Source organism: Cnephaeus nilssonii, assembly GCF_951640355.1.
Source record: "Cnephaeus nilssonii genome assembly, chromosome: 5".
Classification (NCBI taxonomy): Eukaryota; Metazoa; Chordata; class Mammalia; order Chiroptera; family Vespertilionidae; genus Cnephaeus; species Cnephaeus nilssonii.
In genome coordinates, this window is record NC_137076.1 from 74,466,796 (window position 1) to 74,478,836 (window position 12,041).

The following is a 12,041-nucleotide window of genomic DNA, read 5'->3' on the forward strand; positions in this document are numbered from 1 at the left end:
TGCGGGGCTTGTCCCAGGGCTGACGGCTCAGCTCCCGGGCCTCGGTGGCGGGACCGGAGGAGGGGCGGGCGGCACCAGCCGCTTATCAGCCGCATCTCCCATTACATAAGGCCGCGCCCCTATCTCCCCGGCATCGCCGCCAGCGCCGGGCCAGCGCATCTTCTCCCACACACAGCAGCGCCTGCCCACCGCTCCCCGCCCGGGCTCGGCTGGTCCTGGGGAGCAGGGAGGCGTTGACTCATCCTGACAGGGCTCCCGGGACTTGCACAGCCCAGGGTGGTTCCCCAAACCTTCCCCCATCCAAGGCCCCAGGCAAAGATGCCCTTGGCCCTATTCTACCCAGGAAGAAACGGAGGCCCACAGAGGGGTCACAGAGCCAGGGAGCAGCACTCCAGGAACTGGGGGGGGGGGGGGAGGTGTTAACGCGAGGGGCAGGGGCTGCCTGGCAGTCAGGGCCTGCAATTGGGTGGGAGCTTAGGGTTTGGACAGAAGAGATGGTGGGAGAGTGCTGCCTGTGGGAGGAGAGGGAGCCAGGCTGGGAGGCTGCAGAGCCGAGAGACAGCTCCTGCACCCCCAAAAGCCCTCCTTTGAGGAGATTGGGCCCCACTGGGGGGAGGGGGTGACAGCAGGAGCCTGAGCTAGAAGGCAGAGAGGGGGCTGGAGGGGAAGGCGCTGGCTTAGGGGAGGGAGGAAGTGGGTGAGGGAGAGGGTTTGACACCAGCACCCAATAGGCAAATGCTGCTGTCTGTTGTGGGGGTTTCTGGAGGGTTTCTAGAGAAAGGAGGGAAGGGCAGGAAATGGCTAGTGCAGGGTCCCTGCAGCGGTGGGCTGTGCCCGGGACCCAGGAGCGGGCTGCGCTGTGCAGAAGGGAACGAGGCCCCGAGGGCACGGGGTTGGTTCCACAGAGACTGGTGGGCAGAGGTGGGCAGTCCACTCTCCGCCCTGGGACTGACCGAGCAGTGAAGGCCGGGGCAGGGCTCCCCGGGTCCAGGTGGCCTGTGCTCCCATCAAAGCCACGCGGGAAAGGGAAGGTCCCGGAGGGCCTGCCTGGATCTTTCAGTGCAGACCCGGGATCCGGACCTTTAAAACCCTTCGCACAGCGGGGCTGCTGGGACCAGGAGGCCGAAGAAGTGGGCCTCACTCTGCTCCTGCCCTGTTTGTGCTTTGTATCCGAAGCAAGCATCCCTTCGGTAACGCAAAAGACCGCTTCATTGGAAAAATAAACCCCAATTTCCCAAATCTGGTGGACTGGGGTCCTAGCGCTGTCCGCCGAGCACACGCGGTGGCCCAAAGGGGTCGGGGGACAGGAGCGGGGCAGGCCCGCGGGTGGCCACCACGCAGGACCGCTGGCGCCCCAGCGGCATGGCTGACGCCGCCCCCCCCCCCCCTCCGGGCCCTCTCACCTGCCCCTGGAGGAAACCCAATAGATCTTGGAAACTGCCCAGACCCCTGTCATTAGTAAGTCCACAAGAAATCAAACACTTTCCTTTATGCGATGCTGGATTTTCCACAAAGTAAAATCAAGATAAGTGAAGATGTGGTTTCTAGATAGTGGCCGACAAAGCGGGGACCAGGGTGTGAAGCGTCACCCTTGGGCCTATAAAAGCTGCCAGGAGAGACCAAGGCCACAAGCCGCTCAGCTCAGGCCAGCCTACGCGTCTGCTCCCGCTCCCGCTCCTGCTCCTGCTGCGTCTGCTCTGGGCTCCATGGCGCTCTGGCTGACCTTGGTCGTGGTCCTCACCTGCTTTGGCGGCCTCGCCTCCCCGGGCCCCGTGCCCGCCTTCACGGTCCTCAGAGAGCTCATTGAGGAGCTGGACAACATCACCCAGAAGGTGAGTGCTGGGCGCGGGGTGCTGGGCTCTCGGAACTGGTCATGGCCTGGGCCACGGAGGCTGGGCCTGGCACTAAGATGCCTGCGGGTCAGGAAGAAGCCCCAGGGGCCGGGTCACAGGGGAGAGAGGGGTCAGGCTGGGGGTGCCTCAGGATGGGTGGCCCCATGAAGGGATTTGGCAGAGCCCCGGGGACCGCCTGTTCCCCTGGCCTGGCCCTGCCTGCCCTAGCAAGCGCCTTCTCAGCCATTCATGATCAGAGAAAAGCAGAGAACTACTTGGCATTTGCCGACGGGATTTGAATGCAGTCATGGGGCTGTTATCCAGAGCATCTTCATTAAGCCCATTCTTACGGACGGTTCACTGGCAGGGGCAGGTCCTCTCCCACTCACCTTCTGAGTGCTAATCCTGTGCCAGGCCTGGGGCCGAGGGCTCACAGCTCAGTTCATCCCAGTCAGCCCCCTCGAGAGGCAGGTATGAGGACCCCATTTTACTGACTGGGCCTCAGTGCACTCAGTTCACAGAAAACAGATTCAACAGAGTGCCCTGCTCTGAACTGCGGCGTCCCTGATTCCCAAGGCAGGGCAGATCCCACCGCCTCCATCTGCTCGGCCCGGCCCCCCACCGGCCGCCGGCCCTTCCCTGCGGCCCCTAGCGGCCTGCCCTCGGCCCTGGCTGTGGCACACAAGGCAAAAGACCACAGCGGTGGTGAGCGTCCCTTAGTGGTTGTGTCATTCAGTTTCTCTCTCTCCCTGATGTGCAGAGAAGAAAATGGGGTTCAGGAACATTGAGGGGGCCAGGCCTGCCTCAGTGCAACACCAGGGGTGCTTGGGGGGCCGATCCGATCCCCACTGAGACCTGCCTGGGCCCTGCCAGCTCTCGCTCACTGTCCTTTGCTCCCCCAGGCCCCACTCTGCAACGGCAGCATGGTGTGGAGTGTCAACCTGACAGCTAGCCCGGTAAGGATCCCTCGGGCACCAGGACCCCAAAGCTTGTCTTCTCAGAGCCCCGCTCACAGGGCTTGGGGGGCTCTAAGCAAGCTTAAAGAGCTGCTCTCTCCCTCCCTCCCCGCAAACCCACCTCCACCAGACCTCTCAGCACCCCCTGGCCACGCCCTGAGGGGGTCATCCAGGCCGTGAGGCTGGGGGCACCCGCAGGCCCTGACGCAGCCTCCTCCCTCCTCCCGCAGTGCTATGCAGCCCTCGAGTCGCTGATGAACGTCTCCGACTGCCGTGCCATCCAGAGGACCCAGAGGCTGCTGAGAGCACTCTGCCCTCCCAAGCCCTCGGCCGGGGTGAGGCCCCTGCCCCGCACCCACCCTGCACCCCTCCTGCAGCCCTGGGCTCGCCCTGGGGGCCCCAGGGGGCCTGGCTGAGCAGCTGCAGCACCCACCCACCTGGGGGCGGGTCCACTGTGGCCACTGGGATTTCTAGGGCCTGGGAATGAGGGCCCACGTCTGCAGAATGAGTCAGGAGGCACTACCCACCCGCGGGCCTTCTCTGAGGACCCAGCACGCCCAACCCCGGAAGCCCCCGGCGCCGCCCACTAACGCACTGGCCTCTGTCACTACAGCAGGCCTCCAGCCAGCCCGTGCGAGACACCAAGGTGGAAGTGATCCGGTTTGCCAAAGACCTGCTCCAGCAGCTAAGGAAAGCGGTTCGCCAAGGGAGGTTCCCCTGAGAGCATCCGGCGCGACCCAACCCGCTGGCGTCACCCTTGGCAGAGCTGACCCACCCATTTAAGTTGCAGATTCGGTTTCCTTTCAGGTGTCAGCCATTTCTTGGGGAGATGGGGTGGAGGGGCGGGAGGGGGTGAGATTTCCTTAGCTTAGACCTCAGCCTGTGCTGCCTGCCTTCAGCCCAGCCCGACCCAGCGGCCCCTTGCCCTGGTGCCCAGGGCTCGGGGCCCCACATGGTGGGACTCCAAGCTCCGTGGAGGAAGGCACAAATATGGCCCCACATGACCTCCCCTTCCTTCGAGCAAACCAGCATTAAGTGGGCACCTCCCTGGCCAAGCGGGTGGGAGGGGCCCGCTTCGCAGAGGGCGACTGAGGCAGGAGCCCGGGCCTCCTCCTTCTCGGCCTTATTTATTACTGTGTGTTATTTAAACAAGTGTCTGTCTGTGCGGGGGGGGGGGGGGGGGGGGGGGGTGGGAGAGACTGCTGCCGCCAGAACTCGGAGCCGACGGCAGGAGATCGGCTCCAGCACTAAAGCGGCGGCGCTGGAGCCGCGGAACCAGCACTGTGTGCGAACCGCTACCTCACGGGTCCGGGCGCAGGCTCCTGTCTGCAGCCGGCAGCCGGCCCTCAGCCAAAGATAATTTATTGTTTTTCCTTGTATTTAAAGTTAAGTATTAAAATATGTTATCAGAGTTAATAATATATATAAGAGCAGCCTGGAACACTGCATGTGGCATGTGTGGGCTGCGGGGGGGGGGGGGGGAGGGAGGTCATTAAATAAATATTTTCATTGACTTTGTCAAGCTGGAAGCCAGAATAAAGGTGGTGACAAGAGACCTCATGGTGTTTGCCTTTTATTTTGATCTGTGGGAATGCTGGCCTGTGTTTCTAAGACTCTGTGGAGCTCTCCTGGAAACCAGCCAATTGGAGGGGTGCCTGGGATGGGCGGAGGGGGGTCGGGGGACAAGACCTGGGCTGAAAGAAAGTGAGCAAGCCCCTGGGGGAGGCCTGGCCTGCAGGAAGAACCCTCACCTCCCCCTGCAGAGAGCGGGGGAGGCTGGGCCAGGATGTCAGGGTTCAAGGAGGGCGTCTGGAGCAGACGTTGACCTCAGAAATCATCTCACAATCACAGCTCTCGATGAGTAAGTAGCCAGCCTGCGTCTCCCTCAACCTCTCTGAGGCTCAGAGAAGAGGAGGTGGCTTGTTCAAGGCCACATGAGGATAAGTAAAGCCAGGATTTGAACCCAAAACTCAATCCAACTCCACTTAACAATACTTTACAACCCTGCCTCCCTCTGTCCAAGCGAATGCATGGCCTTTATAATATTTTCATCAATCTGTTTGGGCATCTCCCTGATCTCACCACCTGCTTTTCAGGGACAGCCCATTCCGTTCCTAAACACTTCTCATCGTTAGAGAGCGCACACTCACCGCCTCTGGAATGAAGACACACCAACTGACGTGTGGCCCCGGTGGAGCGGTTCAAGTGGAGTGCAGGGTGGTGGGTCCTGGGCAGGTCTTTCTGCTCCTCCCCTGGCCTGGGAGCAGTGGCCTCAGCGAGCCCCGGCTGGCGTCGGGCCGTGCCGTCTTCAGTGGTTTCCACGGAGACCTTTGGGAGGTGCCCAGAGCAGAGGCCTGCCCCAGAGGTCGGGATGCCTTTGCAGTGGGCGGTGGGTCACTGGAGACCAGTCTTAAACTCTGGCAGGCAGGTGCCCTCCCTGGGGAGCCCAGAGCCCCTGGGAACATGTGCAGTGATGCTCAGAAGTCAGTGGAGGCGGCCGCCCAGGAGCAGGGAGAGCTTCCGCATGCAGCAGAGGCCTCGGCAGGCTGTGTCCTGGGGCGGATGGCCACACAGACTGCAGTGGAGTGGACCCTCACTTGGCTCCCAGGCAGAGGTGAGGGAAGAAGTCACAACTGACGAAGCAGGATGTTAGGGATGCTTGGCCCGAGAGGGAAGACCTGGGGAGGGGGAGGGGGAGCTGCGTGTCCCACGGGCTGTCCACAGCAGGGCTGGCCGGTCTGTGTGGCCCCCCTGCAGAAGCTGAGGACAGCCGGTGGCCTGCTCGGCACCAGCCTCTGGGCAGGTGATGACCAAGGCACCACATGCACTCAAGGCTGAGCCCCCGCCGGGCGTCGTTACGATGGAGGGTCTGAGGAAGGCGCTCTACCCTGGAGGCAGGGGACAGGAGGCAGATCTCCACTATCCCTCTCCATCCAGGGATTCGAGAATTTTAAGGCCAGAAGGATGGTTATGGAAGATTAATTATAAAACTTAGCATCCATCTGCTGGTAGCATCACTTTTGACCCATGTCCTCTCTGTCCATCAAAGCATTGGCCTATCTGTCCAAAAGGAAGATGGAACGTCTGCTGGTGAAATTCCATGTGACTCTCCCAAAACAGAGCCTGGAATTGAGGCTGGTGTTGGGGAGGGTCCCTGAGGACATCCCAGGCTGTAATCTGAGCCCTGCAGTCCCCGGGCCCTGCAGCTGGGTGCAGTCCCGACAGGGCCACCGGGCCCCACCACTAGGGGTCCGCCGAGTGCCACATCCTCAGGCACCCACAGCTCCCCGCCTGCACCTCTGAGGCGGTCCCTAGACGGGGGCCTGCGGGCGCCAGTGGTGTGCTGTGAGTCAGAGACGGCGTCCAGGGATGGCGGATGCCTCACAGAGCCATAGAACCAGGCCACCTCTGGTGGCAACAGGGAGGCGGCAGCAGCCAGGAAAGAGGGAGGGAGGGAGAAAGAGAAGACAGAGGTCTGTGTCAGCCATTGTGGCTGGGAGCGCCGGCACCTGGGTGTTCGCTGGGAGTTTTCTCTACCCTGTCCTCTTGCTTCTCTCCTGCAGGAGGCAAGGGCCGGGCCCGAGAGAAGGGGGAAGAGACATGGTACCTGGTGAGTGGAAGGAGATGCTGATTGTGGGGCCCAGGGAGGGAGCCCCTGGCACCTCGGGAACCCCAAGCTTAGGAGGTTTCACTAGAAGAGGGGCTGGGGCTCAAGTGAGAAGCGAGACGCAAGTGCGTTTCCTGTGAAGTCGGCACCAAACACCTCTGTTTGCGGCTCAGATGAGATGTCAGAAACCCGCGAGTCACCTCAGGGGTTCTCTGAGGGTGGCCCCCGAGCTGCTCCAGGCCTCGGAGGACAGGGTGCCTCCTGTGCCCCTGTGACCCCGCAGCTCGGAGGCCGGGGTTGATCGAGTCCATCAGCTTATCACCTTTCATATGATGAAGCGGGAAGTGCCTTTTGCTTAAGATCTTAATCCAGCTGGTCAGTCTGAGCAAAGTCTAACTCCTCCCCTTTGGCTCCCTCCCGTGGGAGCGGGCCCGCGGGGCCAGGCGGACGGGGCTCCGGGGAGGGGTGCCCTGGCCTGGGACACGCTGGCCAGTTGGCCTTTCTAGAGGGCCGAGCCCGTGTCAGGACTGGTGGCTGGATCCACGGTCACCCGCCCACACACTAGGCCCACTCCTACCCTGAAAAAGGAAAGTCAAACCGTCTCATGATCTTCGTTCATTTCGTGGCTCCACCCAAAAGCAGCAGAGCAAAAGGTTTGCAACGAACGAACTTTCCCAGATCAACTGATTTCCCGGCAGCCAGGGAGGGCCCCATGACGAAGCCGGTGAGATCCCAGAAGCCGTTTTCTACTCACAACCTCACTTTCGGTGACGCCCTCTCCCTTCCCCTCCGCAGTGCCTCTCTCATGGAAAGTGACTCTCTCAGAGCGTCTCTCAGAGCCGCCCCCAGCCCCGCGCACGGCCTGGGCAGACCTGCCCGGTGGCCCCTGTCACACAGGCACCGACATTGAACAGCTACTCTCACCAGGTCCGCTCCCGCAGCACCCAGACAAGCCTGTGGCCCCACGGCTCCTCCTGAAACTCTCAGGCGCCCCATGGAGACCAGTGCCCCATGGCCTGCTGAGCACGCCAGGCAGAGGGCCTGTGCCCCCTGCCCGGCCAGGGCCTGGCCAGGAGGAGCCACAGTGATACCACATTAGAATAGCAATTTCTCATGTGTTATCTCTTCTTCTAATCTTTGCCCACATTTTCTATAACGAGCATGCATTCAGTTCCCACTGGGGGACACGGACAAAATTAGAACATGAAATTGATGTCATGAGGGAGCAGATCAGAACTAGGGTGGGGAAGGGGCCAGCAGCACCCCTGGGTGGGCCTGGCTCAGTCCCAGCCCCTCCCTGGGCCCCGCTGTCTTAGGAGAGGAGCTGGGCGTCTGCAGGGCCCGGGAGGCAGGAGGCCCAGCTGCCCGCCTCCCAGGGCTGGATCCTCAGGTCAATCAGATCTTGTCCTTGGGGGTCGTCACCCAGCCCTGGCCTACCAGGCTGGGGCAGGGAGACCAGGGGGAGCTGGGAAAGTGGCCGAAGTGACGTCAGCGCCCTGGGGGCACATGGAGGGGCCCTGCAGACTCCTGGACCAGCTTCCCGCTCTCTCAGAAAGACCTTCCACCTGCTTCTCAAAGGAAAGAGAAGCCATGGCCCATGGCTCACCATGCGCTCAGGGGAGCGGGAGTCCAAGGCCCTCCTGCCTCGGCTCCCTCCTTCCCTGCCTCTGTCTTCTTATATCCCCCTCCCCTGCCCTGGCCCCTGGGAGGGGTCCTCCCTGTTTCTGTGCGCAGAATCCCACCCCCCCTGCCTTCTCCAGGGACTTGGGGCAAGGACTTCAGGGTCCAGACAGCCCTGGCTTCCAGTCCCCGCTGTGCCCTGACTTCCCTGGTTACATAGGCCAAGTCTCAGCTGCCCCTCCGTGGAATAGAGCTCTGTCCACTCCTTCAACAGGGATCTACCGAGGCCTTTACCGGGTGCCAGACACTGTTCTACGCTCTGGGGATCCATGGCGAACTAAACAAGGTTGCTTCCAGTGGGGACACAGAATCCACAAACAAGAGAACACCGAGTGTGCAGGATGCGGGGGGGAGGTGGGGCGGCGGGGGGGGAGGGGCTCCAAGGGCAGAGAGGCAGGCGGGGGCTGCCATGCTGTGAGGGGCGGTCAGACAGGTCCTCCAGGCGAGATCATCAGAATGGGGTGTGATGACTGAGGGAGGAAGAAAGCATAATGTGGGAACAAGAACAGGGAGAGATGACAGCAAACGCCAGAGCCTGGAGGAGAGGAAACTGGAATGCTCCTCCAGCACGTGTGGCCGGAGCAGAAGGTCCCAAGGGCTTTGCTCCGGGTGGGATGAGGCAACGCCATTTGCTCCCATTTAACAGACGCCCTTGTGTGGGACGAGGGCCGGAGCAGGAAGCTAGTTGGGAGGCTCCTGCCGAAACCCAGGTGGGAAATGACAGGGGATGTGGCAGTGGAGGGTGGGACGGGGTCAGACTCTGGGGATGTGTATACGTGTGTGTTACCTATGAAATATACACTTACATGTATATACCATGTATATAAATGTTATGTTACATGTAAAAGTATAAATACTTGTATATTATATCTAAAAATAGAAATATACATTTAAGTTTTCTATCTACATAATTTTAAGAAATCTTTTATTATAGGGAATTTCAAACACATACAAGAGTAGCTCCTAGTTATCCATCCAGTTAGCACCTGGTGGCCTGTTTGATTGGACTCTGCCCCGGCTCCGCCCGCCCCATCCAGCTCTGGAGGCCGTTTGAAGGCAGAGGATGGTGGGAGCGCCTGAAGGGCGGTGCCATTCCCTGAGCTGGGGAAGCCTGTGCTCAAGTGTGTGCCTTTAAAAACCAACTCCTGATCACGCGTAGCCGCCACGGCGCAGCCAGCACCCTCCTCCGGGCATCTACGCCGGGCGTCTGCGCGGACACTCACACCGTCCACACTGCTTCCCATCCCGTCCCTGCAGGGCATCCAGACGTGGCTCAGTGATTCACCAACAGTCTCCTATCACTAAGCCCAGCCTAAGGGCCTCTGCCCGTCCCTCTCCTGACCCTGAGGGACTCGGACGCCGCTGAACACTCCTTAACCCGGACTGTCCAGGCCGGGGTCCCTCGCAGGCTCCGTGGCTGCCGGCCTCCTCTGCCTCCTTCCTAATCCAGTGGCTGAGGGCTGCAGGCACCGGCGCCCCCTCTGCGCCCCCTCCTCCTCGGTGCACAGCTGCCCGGCTCAGTTCCTGGTCCCTCCAGCCCACCGCTTCCCTGCTGAGCTGCCATCACCATCACGGCAGCTCCCCAAGCCGGAAACCAGGCGTCCTCTGGCCTCCTCGCCCTTCCTCACCCCACACCAGCCGCTCTAAGTGCTAACAGTCATCATCATGATGGTGATAACGATAGCTGGCATTTATTGAAGGCTTTCTATGTGCCAGGCACCACCCAAAACACTTTATATTTATAACCTCCTATAATCTTCCCACACTCCCATTATTATATTTTTCAGTCCTCACCCGAGGGTGTTTTTTAAATTGACTTTAGAGGACGGGAGAGGGGATCATTGATGTAAGAACCATGGACCGGTTGCCTCCCATAGGTGCCGCAACCCAGGATGGAACCTGCAAACTTTTGGTGTACGGACAGCTCTCCCACCAACTGATCGCCGGCCAGGGCGCCACCTCTGGTATTAATAGCCCAGTCTGACAGGTGAGTGGCAGAGCTGGGCCGCAGAACTGCCAGGTCCGTGGGCTCCAGACACACGCCTTCACGTCCACACTCCCCGTCCACACTCCCGGCCGCAGAGCCCCTCACACCACAGCCCCTCCCGCCGCCCTGCCCCATCCACGCAGACAGATGGGACGGGCACTGCTCTGACCGGCTTCCCCGCCCAGGCCACTGCCTCCTCAGGTCCTCCAGGGCCTTCCCCGCGGCCCCCCTGCTCCCAGCTCGGCCTTCCTGCTCCAGGGCCTACCTGCTCCAGGGCCTACCTGCTCCAGGGCCTACCTGCTCCAGTCTCTGCCCACGTCAGTCACTCCCTTGCAGGACTCTCACTTGTGTTCTGAATGTGGCCGCCGGCAGGGAGGAGCTGGGAGGGGCTCCTCGGTGTGTTGTCCTGCGCAGCTGACACAGGAGGAAGACGATTTGCAGGGCTGAGGAAGGCGCTGGGACACACGATCACCAGGGGCCACAGGAGGCTGGGCTGCTCCGCGCCACCTCCATGCCTCTCCCCTTGAATGCTTACACTCAGTGCCCGACCCCCTTGGAGCTAAAGCCTCTGTCCGAACTGTTCTCAGGCGGGAGGCGGATGCCATACTCCTGTTCCCTGGGGCTGGGGCGGGAGGTTTACTCTTGAGTTTCGGGGTGTTGGGAGAAGCCCAGGCCACAGCTCTGTGGGCCCTTCACTGGGGCTTCAGGGGTGTTTCTCGAACTCCAGACCTGCAGCGGCAGCTTCAAGGGCGGTAGTCCGTCCTGTGGGTCATTCCTTTAGAGCAGTGGTCAGCAAACCCATTAGTCAACAGAGCCAAATACCAACAGTACAACGACTGAAATTTCTTTTCAGAGCCAAATTTTTTAAACTTCTTCTAACGCCACTTCTTCAAAATAGACTCGCCCAGGCCGTGGTATTTTGTGGAAGAGCCACACTCAAGGGGCCAAAGAGCCGCATGTGGCTCGCGAGCCGCAGTTTGCCGACCACGGCTTTAGAGTTGTGGGCCGAGCCCAGAGCCATGCCCCCTCCCAACATTCTACATGCACCTACTTTCCTGCATCACATGCTTTCTGCCTGAGGTGCCACAGCAGCATCTGTTTCCTGCAAAGAATCCAGACACGTAAATATGAGGGTGCAGTGTAGCAACGAATGACTCCCCAGAACAAGGACAGGGCCTCAAAGACTAAAAAGAGGACACATCCAGGGGGTCACGTGTGGGGAGGGGCCCGCTGGCAAAACCCCCACTGGCCCTGCCGGGCTCGGGTTTGCCTACCACATTAAGTACCACAGTCACTGGACCAACCGAAGATGTGATGCCATCACATGCAGAGAGCTGTCTGTGTGCCAGGCACTTCTCTGACGACTCTGAAACATTGCCTTGTCTACTCCTCAGAACCACCCCTCGAGGCAGGCACAGTGTCACCCTCACGTTACCGAGGGGGCTGCCTGTGGCCAAGGTCACACAGTGGCAAGCAGAGCAGCCAGGGCTTGTCATGGAATCTCTCGCTCGCTCCTCACAGGAGTCCCACGAGGAAATACATTATTCCCATTTCACAGGTGAGGGGACTGAGCCCCGGAGAGCTAGTGACCTGCCCACGATCACATGATAGACAAGTGGCCTGTTTGCTAAACTCTAAACCCCAGTGCTCATAACTGGTATGGCCCAGGGCCTGAAAGGAAAGCTGAGACCACAAGGGGGAGGGGGAAACTTGCCGTATGCTCTCTGGAAGGGGAAAGGGAAGAGGGTCTTCAGTCTGCCCACCCCGGATCCTGCAGGCCCCGCCTTCCGGCCACTTCCCTCCGAGGGGCCCTCTGGTCACTCCCCCTGTTCTGGAAAGTTAAGCCTTTTCCCCTGGCCTTATCCAACCAGTGGAAATCCAAAAATGAAGCTGCATTCTGCTTCTGAGCTACTGGTTCCCATTTCTATTCCTTTTCTGATCCACGTTTGTGCCCGGAGCCCAAGCCCGGGTCTGGCCCT

At 60.6% G+C, this 12,041-nt stretch overlaps 1 protein-coding gene across 1 annotated transcript; it reads left to right on the top strand.

Moving 5' to 3' along the window:
* Positions 1-1,700: 1,700 nt before the first annotated feature.
* Positions 1,701-3,509, top strand: IL13 (interleukin 13; the record flags this gene model as incomplete). Its single annotated transcript, XM_079770269.1, has 4 exons — positions 1,701-1,832; positions 2,735-2,788; positions 3,019-3,123; positions 3,402-3,509. Exons 1-4 carry the CDS (start codon positions 1,707-1,709, stop codon positions 3,507-3,509), a joined length of 393 nt encoding a protein of 130 aa, XP_079626395.1. The 5' UTR covers positions 1,701-1,706.
* Positions 3,510-12,041: the final 8,532 nt, after the last annotated feature.